Source organism: Corylus avellana, chromosome 4, assembly GCF_965113065.1.
Source record: "Corylus avellana chromosome 4, dhCorAvel1.hap1.2, whole genome shotgun sequence".
Classification (NCBI taxonomy): Eukaryota; Viridiplantae; Streptophyta; class Magnoliopsida; order Fagales; family Betulaceae; genus Corylus; species Corylus avellana.
In genome coordinates this window covers 19,106,759-19,130,163 of record NC_142493.1, presented here as the reverse complement: position 1 = coordinate 19,130,163, position 23,405 = coordinate 19,106,759, and the positions used below count along the sequence as shown (strand labels likewise).

General features: G+C 33.9%; 1 protein-coding gene across 2 annotated transcripts; it reads left to right on the top strand.

Annotated features, from left to right (window-relative positions):
- Positions 1-15,970: 15,970 nt before the first annotated feature.
- Positions 15,971-22,060, top strand: LOC132178606 (Dynein light chain type 1 family protein). Of its 2 annotated transcripts, XM_059591065.2 has the most exons (3): positions 15,971-16,452; positions 20,448-20,555; positions 21,057-22,060. In XM_059591065.2, exons 1-3 carry the CDS (start codon positions 16,222-16,224, stop codon positions 21,192-21,194), a joined length of 477 nt encoding a protein of 158 aa, XP_059447048.1. In that variant the 5' UTR covers positions 15,971-16,221; the 3' UTR covers positions 21,195-22,060. The 2 variants fall into 2 exon arrangements, with proteins under 2 accessions (XP_059447048.1, XP_059447049.1); XM_059591066.2 differs by lacking the exon at positions 21,057-22,060 and having other exon boundaries at positions 15,980-16,452; positions 20,448-20,875.
- Positions 22,061-23,405: the final 1,345 nt, after the last annotated feature.

Below are 23,405 nucleotides of genomic sequence, written 5' to 3'. Positions count from 1 at the left end.
ATCCCAATGATTTTATATATCTGTGTTAACATTCAAATGTTTGTTAAGAATATAGATGTTATATTCACTAATTAAAATGAATTGAGCATATAGCACATAAAATGTCTTTTACATACTTATTACCATGTTTATCATATTTGTTATGCATGTGAAAGGTCCTACGATTACATTGAATATGGTTATGGGTGTGAGTAACGTGATTATCATACATGGTCATAGTTCATAATCCTTGTATCCTTAAAGTATAAAGTTCGCAGTCAGTAAATGGAACTGGGCATTCCACTTTGAGTAAGACTGTTACACATCGAATCAAGTGAAGCGGTGTCTTCGGGATTGATGTGTAGTGTGCTAAGAACGTAAGGCATTGAACAGACCAAGGAATTGTCTTTTCATAAAGATATTGTATAATGAGAAAAGACAATGAACTCCTTAAAGGCCATTTAGACTTTGATTATAAATCTTGAGAAGTTTGTGAACTCAAATGTGAAGTGATGATTACTTTGATGTATCATAGAGTGAGACCTATCGTCAGTCAACAGAACTCAATACGTTAGGTAATCAAATCTAACATTGTGGGAACACCAACTTCAAGAGGGAATCCAAATCCTTTGCTGGTAAACAAAGAGGCAAGAAATTTCCCCTTGAGATAGATTTTATGGATACTATTCTCAGAGTGTTTGGCTGAAGCATTTTGAAGAAAGAAGAACTTGTTCTTCGTGTTCTTGAAAAAAGAAGAATTTGATCTTCAAAAAAGAAGAAAGAAGAATTTGAATTTGATCTTCAAAAAAGAAGAAATCATTCTTCGTGTTCTTGAACAAAAAATAACACATTCTTGGAGAAGCAAAAAGATTTTTGCCCAAAGCCAAGAGTGGTCGTTGATATCCAAGTAAGTGTTCTTGGTTCTTGCAATTTAATTTTAAATACAAATGGTTCTTCACATGTTTTTAATAAAGGATCTTGGCATGAAATTTGATTCCGCTACGCAAATACTTTGATTTGCAATCCTATTCCCAACAAATGGTATCAGAAACAACTTTATTGAAAGCATAGGGAAGAACGTAGCATATAGAAAACTGTTTTTTAGTTTTTTATTTGCTAAATTCAGAATTTTTCCGGGAAATTTCAAGGACTAAAAATTTTTTTTAAGACCTAGAGCATGTTCTATAGCATGTTAATATCTAAACTGAAAAATTTCGAGTCATTTGGAATTCGTTTGCTATTTTTAATTGAATTTGGCGTTTAGGGCAAAGTTGTAGTTTTTCTACTAGGCCTGTAGGGATTACGACTTTAAACTGCTGTTTATGAAAAAATCATAAAAATTATTTAAGACCTTTCCCTGTAAGTAAAAGTCGTGGTTGACATTTTTTGTCTTAGCGGAATCGCGTTTCAATTTTTATCAAAAGAGATATGGCTGTTTCAAACTTCATCGACAAGTCTAAAAATTTGAATTTCTCCATATAAGCATGTAAGAATTACTATTTTAGATCTACTACTATAGACACATTCTAAATATAATTGGGGACTTGTATTCGTATGTAAAAATTGTTTTTGACGCAATGGTCCAAACGGATTTACATTTTGAGTTATATCGAAAAAGTTATGATCCGTTGAACATTCGTCGACAGATCTCGAAATTCAAAAAAATCCTGCAAGCAGCTCTGTTTTGTTAAAAATCTGTTGTGTGGTAATCAAAGATTTATGAAATTCTGACTATGGAATATGTTGTATATATGATATAACATATCTAGAACATAAAAGAAAATTCTTACAAGATCAATTTCATAAAGTTTAGCTATTCTTGAAATTGAGTTTCAAGTTTATGCCTAAAGGGTATGAAATTATACAAAGTTTTCTTATGAATTCTTTGATAAGCAATAAATTATTTTTATTCAGTTAAATTCATTTGATTGTTTATGGGTTATAGATATGAATGAAAATCATATCAAGATGGTATCTTGATTGAAAAATCAGAATACTATAATTATCTATTTGACATATAATTAAAGCAATTCAACATGATAATCATGAATTTGATTCATGGATTTAATGTTGCCTTGTAGACTATGGTTCATGGTGAAATTCTCTTGATATAATTGGAATGAAAGACTACCTTGTTGATAGATCAACTATCAATTGGAGATTGATGTTTGATCTATTAATATCAAGAAATATGAATATAGTGATATTCCTACTAATTAGGAAAAGTTGTTTCTTTTGAAACAAAGAGTAACAAGGTTTAGAGTTGTAAAGGAATTGCAACTCTTGAAAAAACCCATAAGTTTCTAAAATATCAAGTGGGAGATTCAAAATTGAATTTGGCAGTTTTCGTCATAGATCTATAAATATGATGAAGTAAATCGGCACCTCGCCTTGGCCATGGGCCCTGCTCCCTACGGAGGGTGTCGCTTTACCTCATGAATTATGATTTCCGAAAGGATAGAGGAGATGTGTCTTAGCATTGGTAATGACCACGCCAATGTGGAGTTATCAATCGGACAATCAAATCTAATTGACGATGATACACATGACTGGTCTTTAGATATTAATCTCCCAAAGGAGGTATGTTATCTTAAGATTAGAAACTGCAAAACACGGTTGTTCATTAATGGGGTAATAACATTAATGATGAGATGTTAGTCTCGCTTAAGTCCAGGTAATTAAGGACGCCTCACCTTGGCCATGGGCCTTGCTCCCTACCGAGGGTCTTTCTTAATTATGGATTGGGCAGCATAAATTTTTTAAATATTATATGTTTTGATTGGGCTTACATATTCTATTTATTGCTTATATATATATGCTCATATTTTATCAGAACTAGAATGTCTTCATTTTGCCTATTGTTATTGTTGATTTGACTGAACTAAGTGACGTAGTTTGGAAACGTAATTTGGATAAAGTACTCAAGGCTGAAAGAAACACTTGCGTGTTGTCTTAGATGTATCCAGATATTCCAATTTTAGAGGTCTCTCAAAATGACAAGCAATGATATACTCGTTGGCTAAAAGTCAAATAGAGATGACTCAATGTTACATGTTGACTTCTATGTCAAATGTACCCCTAGAAGAGATGCAGGAGATCTCACTATTTCATAATCCTTAGCATGTCTAAAAGAGGTGTTTGGTAAAACTTCATGTTACATTTAGTTGCAAGGAAATTGAAGTTGAAGCATGATGAGAACTTTGTTGAAAAAATAAGATGCCTGATGGAACTCCAGTGAGAGATCATTACACTGAAGGTATTGGGTGTAGAGATTTATGGAAATCTCATGTAGATTGTATTCTACACCCCTACAGAATTCTTTCGATTAGTTAGGGCTAACATGTGTTGATGAACACACATTAGCAAAATTGATGAATGAGTTGAACGCAGTGGAAAGCGTCCTAAAGTTCATAGTCATAGTCAATACTTCTATGCCGAAAGGCTGCAGGAAGAAGAATAATCCTACCAACTCATGTTGGCAAGGTTAAATGCCAAGTGCGTAAAATTGGAAAGAATCAAAGGTTGAACCAAGTGGAAAGTGCTCCCACTGTGGTGATACAAAGTAGTGGAAAAGAAACTGCACCAAGTTTCTAGCATACAATAGTGAAGGTGAAGGTAATCTTCCTACTTAAAAGGAAAGATGTACCTAGGCACTATGAGTTGGACAAAGATTCTTATCCACTCCAGTAGAGTTGTTGAACTTTATAAATACAAGAGTTCATTAGACTATCTTATAACATGGATAGTTAATAATAACTCTTGATTTATAGTATGTTAACAATTCTAGATTTAGAACCTAAGAAATATTCCTTCAACTAATGAAGCATACTTTTGGTGTCTACATCTTGGACATAATAACTCAAGTATTGATGTGTGCCAAATATTGCACATTTGGACCCCTTAATTTACATTTATAAATCCTTTGGCTGTGTTATAATTTGATGTTTTGTGTTAGTTCTTTGTTTTTAGTATTTTGTAGGCTGCTAAGAGAAAACTACACCTTTAAAGGAAACAATGCAACTCATTCCATTAATTCTGGGGCTTTAGACACTTCAGGGAGTATTAGTAGCAAATTTGGATCGAGCGATTCCGACGAGTCCCACTAAAAAAGCCATATCTAGAGTTGTAGAGCTCGAATTGAAGCGATCTTAGTGTCATTGGAAAGCTAACTCAAAGATCTACAAAGTCATGTTTCACAAGAGTTGGCTAATTCGATAGGTAGTGCACTCGAGCGCACTCGTGCCCATCAAAAGTGGAAAGTGCATGCTCGAGTGCAATCGAGCGCACTTGGCCGACTTGGCAGCGCTGAAACCCTAAAATTAGCTTATAAATATCATTTTTTTTTTCTATTGTAAACATACAAATACGCGTCAGGGGGCCGTACTTTGTCAATTTTTGACTTTTCTGGGTTTTTTGGAGCTTTAAACTCCAATTCTATTGTAAGTTTTACGTTTTTTTCATGATGTCAATTCATTTTGTTATGACTTTTATTATCATAAGAAGCTAGAACCTTCAACTAAGGTTGAAGATGAAGCCTCGTCATTGATAAACATTCATGTTCTTGTCATTTTATGTATACAATTCGATGTTTAATAAAATTGTTGTTCAAATTTAATTCAATTGCTTGATTAATTTCATTTGATTGAAATTTATATTCATTGTGATCTATGGATATAGTGGATGATTTGTCTTTTATTCATGCAAAGTTTTATATTTATTGTGTTTCATCCTTGGATACATTGAATGATTTGATTGAGACTTATATCTGTTGTGATCTACGGATACAATGGATGATTGGATCTCAATTTTATATTCATTGTAATTCGTTTAACGGTTGGATTCATCAAATGATTTAATATGCATGTTTACAAAATTTGAACAATGTATAAAGCCAATTGTTTGTCACATGTATGCATAAAATGCAAGAATATGTTGTTTGATTTGGCAAGGCGGATTCGGAAAACTTTAGTGCTTTTCCATTAATTGTTTTTAAATCACCTTGTTTATTTTATTTTGCACGACACAATTTGAAAATTCGGAACAAGGTTGAAATAGGGTTAATTTAAATTAGAAAATTGGTTTTTGCAACACAACTCCTTGTGGTTCGACCTCGCACTTGCACACACTTTATTAAAAACGATTCGTGCGCTTGCGAGTACAATTAAATTTGTACATCAAGTACTGGTTAATGATGGGCTTCCAAGTCCATAAAATTATCCAATATATGAATGAAGTTTAAGGTTAAAATGACCAAGAGGCCTTTTCTTTTCTGCAAAAGAACTTAGAGCCAAAGAGTTGCTAACAGTTAGAGCATACTAATGTATGTGGTCCTTCCTTATCCTTGTTTAAATGAAGATATAAATAAATCATCATAAGGATGATGATTGTTCAAAGATATACTTCACAAGAGATCTGTAGACATTAAGGGATAGTATCATAGTTGATAGAACTAGGAACTCCCTAGTAGAATGGTGTATCAACAGAAGGAATATAATGCTTTTAAAATAATAAGAACTATCATAAGGTAAACTACTCGACCTATGTCATTTTGGGATACAAGCAACAATATACTTGCTTAAATTGGATTCATTTAAGTCTACTCCACGATACCCACTGGATTGTGGTTGGGGTGAATCCCAACATAAGATGTATCCACATTTTGGGTTAAATGGAAAGACAGTTCAATGGAATCCAAAATAGAAGTATGATTGTTTGTTAGATATCCAAAAGGGACAAGGGGTTATTTGTTTTATAGTCCTAAGATTAAGTAAGTGTTTGTTGCTACAAATGCTGAGTAAGATGGTTCTAGAAGTAATTATAGAAATTGGCTGAGGATCATCTTTGTTGTGCACATTTATTTAACTCGCAAGTGCACGAATCGTTTGTAGTTTAATGGATTGCAAGTGGGAGGTCAAACCCACAGAGAATTGTATTTTTGAAAGATCAACTTATATCTAAACCAATTTTACCCTAACCTAGTTCCAAAAGGGTTTTGATTTTGGTTTTGAAAATTAAAAGACTAAACATAAACTAAATAAACTAAGAGATAAAATACTAAGGTTTGAGAATTCACACTCATCGAATCATAACAACATACTTCCATGTTTATCAATATTAATCTGAAGTTCTCACAATTAAAATCTTAGATATGTTTTCATATGCTTCAAACAATTAATCAAAACCATATCATGTATCCATTCATTACCCAAATCACAAGAGGAATCTAATATTAATTAAATAATCAAATGTATCCGTAAATCACAAAGGATATCCAATCTTAATTGAAACACAAAATGTATCCGTAGAATAAATCACAAGGGATATCCAATTATTTAGGCAAATAAAATCAACCAATCAATTAAGTGAAATTATCTTAAATCATCAAGTGTATCATTGAATCACAAAAGATATCCATGAATCACTTCACACATTGAAAAGAAGTAAAACAATTGAAATATTAAACCCAATAAAATCAGATAAATAAAGACTTACATGAAAGTATTGATGTTCTTCATCGGTAAGGCTTCATCACCAACCTTAGTTAGGAATTTAGCACCATATAAAAATAAAACATAAATCTAAAGAAAACCTAAACTAAAAAGAGAAAAACTGTAGAATTTTGCTCTCTGAAATTCTATATATTTTCTTGAATGCAAAGAAGTCTATTTATAGGCTTAGGGAAGTCCTAGAAGCCCTATTAAACCTAAATAATTCAAAGGTCTGTCTCCCAGTCAAAATTGAAGTCTGAAATTGGAATAGGATTCGTCCAGATTTGTGATCTTTTATTGCGGGACGATTTTGGCATAGTAACTTTCTGAATTAGGAAAATCCTATTTCACAATGAATTGTATTATTTTGAGTTATCTTTCCAATGCCGCTTGAATCACTTCAATTTGATATTTAAACAGAAATTTATGGTCAAAATACTGAGACATGTGCAAAATTTGAATTTGAATCCAATCTGAAATTTTATCCAATCTGAACTTTAATCCAATCTGATCTTTAATCCAATTTAACCTTTTCTTGGATTTGGTTAAACTTAACCACCTCACCTAGGTTTTCTCAAAGTATGCTTTCTTCCAAACTTTGCATTTTTCCTTTTAAAGCTATAGTTTTTCTTTAATGACCTACAAAACACTAAAAACACAAAACTAACACAAAATATTAAATAACGACACAGCTAAAGGATTAACTAATGTAAATAAAATGGTCCAAATATGCAATATTTGCACTTATCAATCTTCAAAAGTTCTTGAAGATTGATAAGTGCCAATATGATGCAACCAGACAACTTTATAGCTAAAACCATACATAGATACTTGGTTAAGAAGCAATTCCTAAGTCTATCCAAGGTAATTCAAAATACCTAAAGATATACTAAAGTGTCTAGTACTTACCATATTGTGAATAGGCGCTGAGGTTCATTAAATGAATCAAACTCCAAAAGACAATAGAAGTGGTAGGATGCAGATCTGTGAGATTAGACTAAGTCAGTTGGGGAATCTGAACTAAGTCTGACAAGTAGCATAGACAAGGTTGGATCATTCCTGCTTGGTAGTTAAAGAGATTTTTTCTCATTATATCAGATTCTATTGATGAGAAAACTTTAACATTTGTTTATCTTCAAACCGAGCCAGGAAGTCTATAGTAGTCTAAAGATAAAACGTTGACTAAAATGTCTGAAAAGATACTATCAATAGTTAAAACTTTGACTAAAGTATCTGAAAAGATACAGTCAAACAAGCATGCATCAATGGAGTATCAAGTCTGATCTGAATGAGATCAAAGCTATGACAAGACCATTAGTACAAGAGAAATGGTGTCGACCAAATTCCCTGAATCATCTTGGATGATATGGAATACAATCAGTCAAATCGTAATTTGAAAAGTCTGCCGTAGAGTATGTCTATACCCTAGGTAGATGAGCCGTTTAGTGGGAGAAGTTATCTAGCAATCTTGGATTGCTAGCTCCACTATGGAAGCTGATGTGTCACAACTTATGAGACTGCGAAAAGGCAGAACTGGCTCAAGTTATTCCTAGTGGATATTAGTGTCATTGGGATAGAGCAAACTCCTATTAAGTTGTTTCACAACCACAATGGAGTAGTTGCAAAATCCAATGAACTTAGGAACCATAGGAATAGTAATCACAAAAAGCAAGAGTATCTATCCTATAAAGGAAGATAGTATCGCAATGAGATACAGATACAATTAAGATTCCATTGGCTAAGGTTTTGACCGACCCGACCATGTCATAGGAGATTTTAAAACCTCACTTGGGAGGAATGGGAGTCAAATGTATGCCTAACTGGAATTACGGGCAAGTGGGAGTTTGTTGGGATTATGTCCTGAATCCCAATGATTTTATATATCTATGTTGACATTCAAATGTTTGTCATGAATATAGATGTTATATTCACTGATTAAAATGAATTGAGCATATAGCATATAAAATGTCTTTTACAGGCTTATTACAATGTTTATCATATTTGTTAGGGGTAATTACCTTTTTTCCCCATAAACTACAATACATTGTCACTCTGCTCCCATGAACTAACAATCCTACTGCCCAACCTCATCAAATTACCATTTTGTGCCCAAAACCCCCCTTCCATCAATCAACGGCATTAACTTAGACGGTCAACCCGTCACTTTGCCCACATTAACTACAACGCATTTTAACTTTGCTCATTTGAACTACAACGCATTGTCACTTTGCTCCCATGAACTACAACGCATTGTCACTTTGACCATCTGAGTTAACGCCTTTGACTGGCGGAAAGGGGGTTTTGGGCACAAAGTGGTAGTTTGATGGGGTCGGACAGTAAGGTTGTCAATTCATGGGGGCAAAGTGACAATGTGTTGTAGTTGATGGGGGGAAAAGGTAATTACCCCTATTTGTTATGTATGTGAAAGTCCTAGGATTATATTGAATATGGCTATGGGTGTGAATAATGTAGTTATCACACAAGGTCATAGTCCATAATCCTTGTATCCTTATAGTATAAAGTTCGTAGTCAGTAAATGAAACTGGCATTCCATTTTGAGTAAGACTGTTATACATCGAATCAAGCAAAGCAGTGTCTTCGGGATTGATGTGTAGTGTGCTGCAAACCTAAGGCACTAACCGAACCAAGGAGTTGTCTTTTCATAAAGATATTGTATAATGAGAAAAGACAATAAACTCCTTAAAGGCTATTTAGACTTTGATTCTAAATCCTGAGAAGTTTGTGAACTCAGATGTGAAGTGACGATTACTTTGATGTATTATGAATGACACCTATCGTCGGTCAACAGAACTCAATACGTTGGGTAATCACATCTAACATTGTGGGAACACCAATTTCAAGAGGGAATCCAAATCCTTTGTTGGTAAACAAAGAGTAAAGAAATTTTCCCTTGAGATACATTTTATGGATATTATTCTTAAAGTTTTCGACCGAAGCATTTTGGTTGGCATACCAAAATATATATACATGTGTTTATCATATCTATGAGAACAGCATACAATCAGTGACTCAAGGATAAAGAGGTAGAGAATTAAGTGGCAATATCCTAAGCCTTAACTCTGCTACGAAATATTTCATGGAGGAATCTTAAGTCAAAAAGTCAAAGGGATTAATTATTTTAAATCAAAGATATTTATTGGAGTTTAGTCGTATTTATTTAGTGGAATTAATTGCGTAACAAATGTCAGGGTGACACGATTATGGACATATTTAAGCCAATAATATTTTTTGATTTAGGTCTCTCATCAAGCTGATGTAATTTAACCATAAGACTTTCTTATTTATTGGGCTAAGTGTTTTATTTAATTAAAACATTAGGCTAAAAAGATTAGATGTAATTGGGCTTGGGATAAAACCTAGAGGCCCAATAAGCATAAGTAGAATTACATAAGGCCAGAGTTTATTCACTCGGCCTAAGTATTAATGACAAGGGAAAAGGCTTGGGGTGAAACCCAAGCCCAATCCAAGGAGCATGAAACCGTGTAGCCCATGGAGAATTCTCCATGGACCACACGGCCACACGTCCATGCTACTATACTATCAACCATTGGATTGATGTTATAAAGTTCTAAAAGAATTAGAACTGCTCATTTGTCCCACATTGCTTAAATCTGATTCTTCATCTCCCTGCTATGCCTATAAATAGAGAAGAGCCTTGGGCTCTCAAATCATTCAATCAAGTTATCTTGATCATAGTTATCAAAAAATCTCTTAAAACTATATTAGTTCTTTGTGTGAACTCGTGAAGAACAAAAGTTTAATATTTGAAGAGTCAAGTAAGAGCCCACACTCTCTTGGTTATTATCAGTTATTGGTGAGAAGATCTGGAGGTCTCTATATCCCCAAGTTCTTTGTGTTTTTGAAGAAAAGAAGAACTTGTTCTTCGTGTTCTTGAAGAAAGAAGAACTTGTTCTTCGTGTTCTTGAAGAAAGAAGAATTTGTTCTTCAAGAAAGACGAAATCGTTCTTTATGTTCTTGAACAATAAAGAACACGTTCTTGCAAAAGCAAAACTATTTTTTCCCAAAGCCAGGAGTAGCAATTGATATCCAAGTAAGTGCTCTTCGTTTTTGCAATTTAATTTTAACTAGCAACGATTTTTCACATGTTCTTCATAAAGGATTTTGGCATGGGAATTCCATTCCTTCTGCTGCACAAATACTTTGATTTGCAATCCTATTTCCAACATAACATTGCTAAAAATTAGAATTTTGATATACTAAATTAAGAGTTTTTGAACTTTGAAGGAGTTATTGCAAAAATGATGGAAGTTTTTCCATGCACTCATGCGCTCCGTTTATAAACCCCTTCTTGAACCTCTGGTTCTTAAAACTCTTCTGATTTCTTGCTTTCTTGCTTCCCCGAATCTTCATGCTTTCTCTCCTTCAATATGGCATCTGCTTCTCGCTCTACTACTTTAGTGAACAGTGCTGACGAGGTTGACCGTGGCTCCGGCGAGCTTGTCCTTCTGGAGCCAAACCTTCCCGGCCTGAAGACGCCTCCTTCGACAGAAACCTTCAGTTTACCTTGGATTTCACTATGAATCTGAGGTCAAGTTGATGTCGACCAATGAAAGGGTTATCCGAAATAACTACGATATTTCGGCGAACACCCGACTGCACTTCACCGGCCTTGACGCCGGCATTATTGAACATTTTTCTTTTAATCATTTTGCTTAATAAGGTGCTTAGGTTTGATTTGTTTAGATATTATTTTTCTACTGACCCATATTTTTGGTCCTATTGTGAGTGATTTGGTGATAGGACATTGAGATGGTTTTGTCATGCATGATGATTTTTTATTTAAATGAAATTAGTTAAATTAGTTATGTGTTCTAGAGGGTAGTCTTTGCCTAGAGATTAGTTAAAAGTGTAATGGCCCAAGAAATAATTAAGTGGTAAGTATCCCTTAGTGTGCCTCCTCGTCAAATGCCCCCAAAGAATAAGACCTAGGGATCTTGAACTCTCATCAAAGAGCCAACAGTGGTAGATTTTTCGAATACTTCAAAGGAATTGTTATAACATTCATCACATCAATTATACCAAAGCAACTATGAAAGCATCAAATGATGTTGATAAAACATTCAAGTTACGATATCAAACTGTCAAATCTCCAAAATGATTTATTACAGAAAAATTCTCAAAAGATACCCAAGTCTAAAATAAGCAGCTCTTAACGAATCTACAAAGGATTGCCATAAAACTGATAATACTCTATGGAAAACTTAAAAATGTATCATGAAATGGACTGCTGAAATCATGCCACATCTCTCCATTCAAGAGTGGGTCAAACTCCTCAAATATCAGCTTAATAAGGCAGTCGAAGCTAGTTGGTCTCCTGTCTGAATCCCCATCATCCATCCTCAAAAGAATCAATCACTATAGAACACAAAATTTTTATAATGAAAAAGATAAAGTGTAAGTCCACAATTTAGTGAGTAAAGAAAAATAAGATTACAAGTTATAATTTGTGAACTTAATTTTATAATAAAGCTAATTTAGCTTTCCAAACTTTAATATGCAATATCATCATGAGTTATAAATGCATGGATGTGGTATAGATAAAAGATATATGATAATAAAGAAACATGTTATAGTGTATTCCATATAGTCTATCCAAGCCTTTAACATTTTGCTTGGTAGAGTTGGCGTTATCTCGAGGGACATATAGTAATCACACTGGTGCCCTGATGTTGCTACATATCATCATTGTTAGTGGCCCGACCGGATTTAAGCCCTGGGTGATTCACACCATTAATGACGTTGTTATTGTAACTACCAATCAAATATGGTTGTGCCGGTCACCTATAAAATCATTGGATCAAATCTCAAACATAAAAGTAAATCTCTTGACCACAAGAATTAACCCGTATGACGGTAGCCTGTAGCCTTTATCCATACATTAAATGATATGTCATACGATGCAATTTAAAATGTCTTTTATATGCATGCATTTATAAATCTTCATTTACATCATATAATTCTAAATCATGTTTTTCATAAAAGAATCAGAGTTCGCATAGTTATAAAAGATATTTCATGTGAATTGCAAATGCACATGTTTATCATATAAATAGTCATGCTATGAAGTAATATGAAATAATGTGTATCTATGTGAATTAACTCACTAAAGTCGTACGGCTCCTCCAAATATACTTCCAATAGTCTCACCACCCTTGAAATATGAGAAAGAATTACTAATCAGAACTTAATCTAAGCTAATACATCCTAAACATTAATTTGAGGTCAGAATAATAATTATGCCCGAAAATCGATCGTTCATTTATCGGATTGATCAATCGTTACCAATCGTTCGACTAGACCATCGAGCTGAGATTAACACAAAATCCAAATCATCCATGCTTACTAAACCTAACAAAACTTCAATCCAACACTAAACAACCATAGATTTATACCCAAACATAAGGATCCACCTTCATTTCTTTAAACATAGACTATATTACTCCCAAGAACCCCAAATAACCTATGATAAACATATTCCAAAATCATCTAACCATTAGCTCATTGATAACCCAATCAAAATCAGCATAGATATCGCATCTACTAAATCTTACATGAACTTAAGATCAATAACCTAATATAGTAAGTAAAATAAGTATAAACAAGCTAGAGACAATAACTAGAACGCGATTAAGTGAGATGATTACCTCTTTTTGAATGAAAACCTTCAAGATTCACTTTCTCTTTCCTCTCTCTCTCTCTAAAGGTTCCAGAGGCTAAGAAATATCAATATAAGGCTAAATGGTCGAGAAGCATCTATTAAAACAGACCCATGTACGTCCAAAATGGTAGAAACGTCAAAAAAAAAAAATTGTTATAACTGCCATCGATCTGTATCCCAAATTGAACTAATTAATTTGATCCATCTTCGAAGGGTGACTAACAATATCTCCAGACCAATTAACTAGTAACTAACTAGTGGTGTCACCCATTAACCAAATCAGAGTAAAAGTAACGATCGATCAAGTACCATGTCGATCATTCAACCCTAGGGTTCCATCAATTGATCGACTATCCTTGATCGATCATTCGGTCCTTACGAATTCCCTTAAAAGTCCAAAATCCCCAAACGTAAACCAACTCCAAACGTCCTAGGTTAATTTAGAGTATACCTAACTTAAATATATCAAATTTTTATTTCGGGTGTTACAAAATGTTGCACAATGAAAGCCATGTGGAAGTGACCAACTCTAATGGTTGTATTTGATCTATATTATTAACCTAGTATATAGACGGAAATTGCTATATTTTTTTAAGACTAGAGTGTGCGAAGTTGTAACACTCCAGTGAAATCAATTAACTAGTAATTGACTTTATAGTTCGTCTCTAAGCCTTATTCTAGCGAGAATAAGACTCAGTGATCTCATTCTCTCCGAAGAGAGTCTACAGCGGAAGACTTTGACTAAGGGACTAAGATAGTAATAATTTAAAACTACAATCATAATAACTAGAGCGAAACTTAAAACATCATAACATAGATAGACTTTCAAGTACCAAGGTTAAAGACCAGTTATCAAAATATAATACATATCACTTTTAATTGTTTTAAATGAAATTAAAGCCTACGCTTAACCAAATATAATATAAAGATAATCTCGATCATTTTCTGACGAATAGTTCCACCAGCATCCCACATTGACTTGAGCCAGATGGGGTCCAAATCCTCAAAAATAACTTTGATCAAGTCCCTCACTACCATCAGATGGTTCCCCAAATCCATCTCCTGCTAAACTAGCTATATAGCGCAAATATACATATAGAGGACCAATAATACAAGGATAATTCTAACGACTTAGTGAGTAAAATCTACATAACGTACATGTCATTAGATTATGAACTCAGTTGTTTATAAACCACATGCAGCATTATTAAGTGACAGTTTGTCATCAATGCAATATAGATATAATATATGATGTAATATGAGAATCATGTCATAGTTCATGCTATAAAGGAAAACAAAAAATTCACTCGACTTTGACTCGAGTAAGATTGCGACTAATCGTAAGAGAAATATTTCATGCAACACTAGCATGACGTCCACTCGAGCAAAGCTATGATAGTTTCAATTAAAGCTATTTTATAATTTTACTTTTAGAGTTTTAACCTAAACTCTATTTTAGTATAATATAATGACTTGGCCACCCTTCTAATTTTATTATTCAGTTTTATCAATAAGAATACTTCAAAGAATTTTATTTTCATCTTTCTTATAATTTTTAATATTTTTAGATTTTATGAACTCCCGAAGCATCCAATACAATAGGCATGTGATATTTTTTGTTCTTTTTTATTTTTTATTTATTTTTATCTAATAATTTTAGAAATAACACAGGATATATCAATCTACGAGACTTATTTTTTACTATTTCTTTAATTTTAAAACGAAACATGTATGCTGCCTACTCTCTCCCAAAATCAATCAAAATTCTTGCCTTTAAAGAAGAAAAATGCTATATACATCTTCAAGTTTTCATTACCAAGTACATATTTTTTACGTGGCAGTGAAAATTATTATTGAATTTGGATTCGATAGTGATTTTTACTGCCATAGCAAAAAGTGGGCACTTAGAAGTGTGGACTTAAAATTGCATGTAACATTTCTCTTCAAAGCGACAAAGATATATACTCGATCATTTAATTAGGATAAATGTTATCTAGTAGATTTATTTATGATTGTTATACAACTGGGATGATGTAGTAACGAAAATTAGCCCTTAAGTTTTTTTTTTTTTTTTTTATAAGCCCTTATTAATTTGAATGTTGATTTTTACTGACACATTATCTCAATTTTATAATAGTCATATAACAACCAATTAAACAACATAACACTTTCATTAGAGCAACATAGAATGACAATTTAAGGACATGTAGGCCGTCCCTTTTTGGGTTCAACCAGATAGCTTCTTTCTTAACCTACACCTTAGTTTTTTTTTAGAGACTACCAAGAAGATAAGTATTTTTTTTATTTATTTATTTATTTATTGAATTTTGTTCGAATCGTACAAGAAACGAACATGTCAACTCTACATGTGGGTTTTTTATGACGTGTCAAGAAGAGAGTGGTTGTTCTCCTTCCACAAATTTTTGTATAATATCCAATTTCAACAGTCGCGCTTATTTCAATATTTCTAAGCGTCTTAGCACACACGTCTCCATTTTTTCTCCTAGTAAAAGCAAAATGGGTAAAAATGACGTATTTTCTTTAACATTCTTATCTGTCATTTGTTACCGTTCTACTAACATGGGACACTTACATTATCAGAATGGATTAAACCAACTCCTCATGATTCTTAAACCAACTCCTTTTTTAGGCCACGCATTTCGGGTTGTCCGCCGATGATTAATATACTAGTCTTGGACCTTTTCTTGGTCCGCAGCTTCCCACTATTCAAAATAAAACAAGTTTGTCTCCTCTACGGCCTACGCCTACCCCAACGACCTCGGCCATACGCAAGAACAACAACAAACGCATCGAAAGAAAACAAAACAAAAGTAAAAGAGAAAAACTAACGCAAACATTGCATTCGAGACCTTTGTTCCCTTTCCCAGTCTCCCTCACTCTTTTTTCCCTTGCACAGTGTCCTCTCTTTCTCTTTTTCCCCTTCTCTCACACTTTCTCTCAGGCAATGGAACACTGAAACTGTAGCCTCCGATTAAAGAGAGTAAAGCATTAGTCTCCAAGTGATGAGAGAGTGATCCGGTGAAAGAAAAGGAAATGGAGGGAGCAGAGGAGGAGTTGGAGAGGCGGAGCAAGTTCCTCAGCAGTTTGATACAGAAGAAGAAAGCCACAGAGCAGCAAGAGCAGCATGACAGCCTCAACGTGCGCGTCAGAGCCTCTGACATGCCCTTTCCTTTGCAGAACCGTGCCTTTCGCTGCGCACGTGACCATCTCGACTCCATGCCCGGCAAGCTTGACAGCAAACGAATCGCCCTCGCGCTTAAAAAGGTAAAAGAAATCAGTACTTAACCATTCGGGGTTTGTTTTATTTTTGTAGTTTAAGGTTGTTGTGTTTGTATGGATTGTTACTTGGAGTGATCCGAGTAATGGGTGGTGGTCAAATTTAATGTGCAGTTGATCCTGCTTAATTTTTGTTTGTCTTGGCCCGAGTTGAATGCATCAACTTTTTTCATTTTGCTTTCTGGGATCTGATTTTTCTTTTCTGTAAAATCAGTCAATTTTGATTGTTAATTGGAGTGTTTATGGTATAGGGTATCGAGTAAATATTTTATCCAGGTGGTCCAGCAGATGATTTTTTTTATGTATTTGTAATGGTTCCGATTTCTAGTATTTATTCTTATATTTTGCATGTTATATTGAGCGGATTGACTGAAGTATGTGAAGGTGTAATTGCTTGGTAGTGTCAGATTGAGATGCGAATGTTTCTGTTTCTGTCTTTTCTGATGATCATCTTTAACGTGTCAGTCTAGGCCTACACTTTGTATCTGGATTATTAATTTGGATTCTTTAAGCTTTCCAACAAATTACTGTACGTTTGGTCCAAATGATGAATTGCGTTACCTTGAGCTGAAAATCATATTTTTCTTTTTTTGTATTCATCGCATTGAGTATAAACTTCAATGAATTTTTCTTCACAATTAATTGCAAAGATTTAAGTGCTCCAATTTTTTGGTAGTGCCTACTTTTTAAGTGCGATCTTCACTCTTGGATTCCAAATTTTTTCTCAATTGTAACCCTTATTGAGTAAAGAAACATACACTTGGTCTGACTGTTTGGTGGGATTAAACTGAAAACATATTATATGAAGTCTCTCATGGTAGTATACACGGTGTTATTTAATCTTTAATAAATTTACTTGGATTCACCAGTTGAATTTAGACAAGAAGGGCGGCTAAGCAATATTATAACTTATAATTTAGGGTAGAGAAATGAGAACAAGGAAGAGATACTCAGAGAAGTAAGGTGATTAGATTTATGGCCTACTTCCACACATGCTTTTTCTTGGTTATATCATTCCTTTATATCTTTAATTGTATACAATACTCTATTTATAGAGAAAGAGTCTGAACGCTACAAGTCTTTTCTACTTTTATATTAACAACAATAAATTTAATTTATCATTTGTAATTCTTGTCTCTTGAGTTCTTGTAACTCTTAACTCTTTAGTTCTTTGTCTCTTTAAGTTATTGTAACTCTTATCTCAATAAGACATTGGTCCAATTGCTTAGTTATTTTAGATTTAGCTACCAAAAGAAAGAACACTTCCCTTCTTAAACCTTCTTTGTAATGATCTACATTTGTTGGTCTAATGGATCTCGTTGATTTCAAGTTGGTCATGTTCGAGAGAATAAGCTTCATCCAGCCACTTAAAAAGGTTAATAATAGTTAGGCTGTATTGATTACCATGGCATGAAGTCTGGCCGAATGAACAACTGGTTTGCTTCTAATTAGACACTTCATATGGGATTATCAACACTATAGTTTTGTTTTGCCAACAAGGCAAAGGACTTTGTTTGCATCAAGACGGCACCTAGATATAGAACAAGAGCAAGAGAGAGAGATAAATGTGCTGCCATAGGTGGTAAAAGATTGTAAAGATCTATTCTTTTTTGTCGTTCCTTTGGACTAGATAAGTGTAAAAGTTGGTCCAAGATGAGGTTTAGTGTTTCAATGTTAAGATAAAGAAAATTAACAAGAATCATCACGGCTTGGGTTTGAGTACCTTAATACACTATTGATTTAGCTGATACATTATTCTAGCTTGTAGTTACTGAAGCTACTGACACTGGCATGTAGTTGGGCCTTGTGCTAGATTTTCTGTAGTTGTGAGATTGTGCCTGTTATATTTGTGTTGGCTTAGGCTCTTGTGATCTCTCTGCCTCTAGCTTGATGATACTTGCATTAAGAATTATACCCTCTGTCAGTTCTATTAGATTTACTTGTTTTCTCATACTTCCTCTTCTCCATAGTTTCCTTTTGAATCTCCTAATCAATAAATGTTTCCTCTTTTATTTTTTTTGTTTTCTGTAAAAAGATATATTCTTGAATGCAATGATTACATTCTTCACACTATCAAATCCCTTTCAGATTTTTTCTATTGAAGTTTTAATGCCGCAGTCCCGTAGCTGGTCCTGTTTATCCTCCACTCATCATAAACTTTATCATTACTCTCTTTGTATCTCTAACACATCCACACCCACACGTCACATTCACCATAATCTTCATCATTACTTTCTGTTTTTACTATTCAAGCTGTTAAATTGCCAGTATTAGTAAAGTTTTGGAAGATAGAATTCAAACAAGTTGTGTGGTCAAGCTCTAAAATTCAAGTTCAGCTTACAGTTGGTTGTTACCGTGTGGTGCTAGTGCTTGGTTTTTGAGAAGAAAAAAGCGTTGCATCATTTACTGCATGTGTAAAATGCATAATTTTTTTTTTTCTTTTTAGTTAATGCAGACCTGAATTTAGGATTCGAGATACCAAGTACATCTCTATCATCCTGCCAGCCTTATTATCGTCAAATATATAATTGGCACACCACTCATGACATGTTTAAGAAAAGAAACTCATTCTCACTTTTAATGATATTTCGATTAAAATAAATAAAGAAAGAAAGAAAGAAAGAAACTCAATCTCAGGTTATTCCTAGTTTATAGGCTTAAACTTGATTTTGCTTGATATCTAGTAATACAGTGACCTACATGTGCTATGCTGACAGCTGTTGCTATCTTTGTTTTTCTTCAATATACATATTCAATCTGGAGCTGGTTTCTTGTTCATGAATGTGTAAGTAGTTGAAATTATTTTTCTTACTATTGTTAGAGAGTAATATAAGATGTATATGCTCTCTAACTAATCAGGCTTGGCTTTTTAACAAAAGCTGATCCATTTGTCTAGTTTTATATTCTCTTATCCCATTGAATGAGATGGACCTTTACTCAAGCGACGTTGGTGAGCTTATAAGTTAGATCAGGCTTGCTTAGACAAGGTAACCTTGAACTGGATTCTAGCTAAGTATGCTTATTCATAACGGTACTGGTTGCACCAGAATTGTCCTCCGTAAATATTAGCGATCTACCATTCAAGCTTAATGGTTGATGATTTACATTTTCCTGCAGCAGAGTAATCTGTAATATATTTTTGGGTTTAGTAGACAACAGTTGAGGTTCTTTTTCTTTTAGTACTTTTCAGTATGGCCTTAATCGGAGCAGCAAGGGCACGTGATATCTTGATTTAAAAGAGATAGGCTAAGATTATGTAACTAGTCATTTTATTTGTTTTCAATCCTTGCTAAATAGACCATTGGAATGACCAGGGTATTGCAGACAACACTTCATCTTAGCCAAAAGGCTGAGAAAGCTACATGGCAATAAATATATTTTTGGGTTAACTACATTTACCTCCTCCTAATTACCATCATTTTTGCAATGTCCCCCAATATTTCAATTTTTGCAATGTCCTTCTCAATCTACAGTTGCAACTTGCAATTTCTCCCTTCTATGACCCAACATGAGGTCATGGAAGGGGGAGGACATTGCAAAAATTGAAACTTGGGGAACAGTGCAAAAATGATGGTAGTTAGAGGAGGGGTAAATATAGTTCTCCCTATAATTTTTTAAGTTACTACCTACCAACATGGAATGCAGTGGAGATAATAATGCTATTAGACAGTATGATTATGCAACAGAATACTGATGTTTATGGTAATATAAGCTGAATAAAATTTGAATTTATACCTCTCTAGAGCAGCTTATATGGCTTATTGGTATTGAGAAGAATCCTCACTGGAACAGGGAGAGTCCTCCATACTAAGGTTGACTTTTATGAATCCAATATGACTACTGGAAAAATGCTGCCAGTTCTTTTGAAAAATGAAAAATAAAAATGCTATAGAATTCTTTAGACTTGATTTTTGCCATTTTTTTTTTTTCTTTTAAATTTTTGTTTGCAGAAAGCTGAGGATATTTTTTTATTTACTTGACAGGAATTTGATTCATCATATGGTCCAGCTTGGCACTGCATTGTGGGAACTAGCTTTGGCTCCTATGTCACACATTCCACAGGGGGCTTCTTGTATTTTTCAATTGACAAGGTTTACATCCTTCTCTTCAAGACTGCTGTTGAGCCTTTAGATCATTGATTTGCCTTCACAATTTGAAATCTATCCAACTCTGGGCTTTATGAAATTAAATACTTCCTCTGTCAATTTATCTGTAAAATGGTAGACTTCCAAATTCATAAACATCTGTACTTTGTGCTTCTGTATTGATGACTCTCCTTATATTAAGTGCATAAAAGAGTGAGAGTTTGTGGTGTTAAGTTGCAGAATATCCTTATGGTCAATGCACTACAGAGTAAATGTTGCATTTTTTTAAGGCATGACTAATAAGCAACTCTCTTTGTGACTGGATACTCTCTCTCCCTATATATGTATTTGTGTGTGTAGAAGTTTGTATGTTTTTATGTTGGCGATTTTCTCTAGAGAATAAAACTTGTTTAGGATTAAAACGAAGATAATTAACATATCACTACTCTAAGTTTAGAGTCAATATCTAATCACTGCATCGGTTCTCAATTTTTGCTGGCAAAGCAGTGTTGGAGACTACTTCGGAACCCTGAGTCTTTGGCTGCCAAGATTCTAAAGGTAAAATGCTACTCCCCCATGATTCTATCAGTATGCCCTATATGTGGATTAGAGGCGGAGACTATGGGGCATATATTGTGGAGTTGATGGCAAGAGATGCATGAAGCATGTGTGGAAGGAAACTACAAAAGGGTTGTGCAGTAAATGATGAATTTATTCATGTTGTGGAAGTTTTGCAAAATAAGTTCGAAGATGATGATATTGAACTCATGGCTTTAGTGGCAAGAAATTTGTGGTTTAGGAACTCTATGATCTTAGGGGGGTTGTTTGGCCAACCTGCTCAACTTGTGAGAAAAGCGTTGGAATCCCTAGATGCTTTCAAAAATGGTAACACAAAGACGCAAGATAAAAGAGAAAGTGGTAATTCTTTTACTCAAAAGTGGTCAATGTCTAACGTTTTGTGAGGTCAACTGAGATGCAGCCGTGGACAAGAACATATGGAAGATGGGCATTAGTGTGATTGTGATAGACCATGGGGAGGAGGTTTTGGCGATGTTGATAGCCCCCTAGACAACATCATTGATCTGACTGTTGCCGAAGTTATAGAATCTGAAACTAAAAGAAAATACTCTCTGCGTTATACAGACACTGAAGAAGGAAGAAAACAATTGGTGCAGATATGACAACCAAGTGATTGACGATGCCAAAATTATGCTGAATAGTTTACAAACCTGGAAAGTGAATCATGTCAGAAGGGAGGCAAATAGAGTAGCTCATAGACTAGCTAAAGAAGCGCTTTTTCTTATAGACGAACAAGTTCATATGGAGGAACTCCCATTATATTATTGACATTGTAGAAGGTGGAATCATTCCAAGTCTCGAGGGAGATGTTCCTACTGCGCCCTACTCCACTTTTTGTTTTTTTCTTTATTGTTTTATAGGGATATATAATCGTGATTTTGTATGACTTGTTTGGGAATTAATGAAAAATATGATAGAATGATCTAATTGAAAATCGCCAAGTGCTTAGTGCTTAACCATTTCCAGCACTTCTCTGCACTCTTTTAAAGGTAAGTTTTTTTTGTTTTTTTTGACATGTCCGCACAAGAGGGGGTGGGAGATTCAAACTAGTGACGTTCGCTTTATTAAGCATAGTCCCAGCTGATTGAGTTACCTTTTGAGAACTTTAAAGGTCAAGTTGAACGAGGTTAAAGGAAATAATGAATTACAAAGAGGTTAAAGAGGCTAAGAAAAAGAATGATACTAGAAATTACGTCTTATTTCACAATTTTAAAGTGACATTTCTAACCAATCTTTAATTTTTTTTTTTTTTTTTTTTTTTTTTAACAATGATCGATCCAAAAATTGGTTGGAAATATCACACAAGCTTTGTAAAATAACTATGGGATAAAAATGTAGTTTTTAGTATTACTCAATAAAAGAAAGACAAACAAGAAATTTACAAAAAGTAAATATCAAGACTTTTTATCTTAATAATTATTAATCCAATTGTTGGTTAGAACCGTCATTGTAGGATACTTGTGAAATAAAAATGTTGTATTTTACATTTTTTATCAAAATAAAAGGAAACAATTCTCAACTAATGCCCATATACTGATCGGACATCAAGTTAGAATGGATTGCCTACTACATCTTTCAATTCTAGAATTTAGCCATTGGAAAGTTTACACCTAACTTTCATCAGCATGCAGTCCATTGGACGGTAGGCAATCCCATTGTAATCCATGTTAAAACTTGCTTAAATTTAGCATTAGCAATCTTAATTTGCTTGCGAGACAAGAAGACAACCTTGTCAAAATTTTAGATGCCAAACTGATTTGGATTTTCAATAATTTGATGTCCTAATTACTAGCAATTTGGACAGTAACTATGAGAGTTTTTATAGGCCCACCTACATAGACGAGTTGCCTGAGTTTTGTTAGGCTTCATAAGGACTCTCTCACATTTGTTAGGATATCCATCCCGAGTAATACTAGAAAGACTCCTTGTGTCCTTCTAAATGTAATGTCTTTTAAAATTTTGATCATCTCAAAATTAATGGCGATTTTAAAAGTTACGTTATATTTTAGAGAACACAGGAATGACTCTAGTCTTCCTTTTAGCCTTATGGCCTGTTTGGGTGTGCACTTGAGAAATCTAAAAGTCCGTTTAACACTCAAAAAGTTCGTTTGAAGAAAAAAAAAAAAAACCCCGTTTGGTAAAAAAAATTGAAAGCGCTTTTTAAGGGTCCAAAAAGCCTAAAAATAGTCAAACCGCACTTTTAGCAAAAACTTAAAAATTGAGATTTTGCCACAACATTTTTTGACTTAAAATATCTATTTCTTAAACACAATCTCA

Bases quoted from the DNA above. Each gene is read 5' to 3' on its own strand.
- LOC132178606 (XM_059591065.2), top strand. From the start codon at position 16,222: ATGGAGGGAGCAGAGGAGGAGTTGGAGAGGCGGAGCAAGTTCCTCAGC. The intron at 16,453-20,447 runs GTAAAAGAAATC...TTTACTTGACAG, and splicing joins TCGCCCTCGCGCTTAAAAAG to GAATTTGATTCATCATATGG. The intron at 20,556-21,056 runs GTTTACATCCTT...CTGGCAAAGCAG, and splicing joins TGTATTTTTCAATTGACAAG to TGTTGGAGACTACTTCGGAA.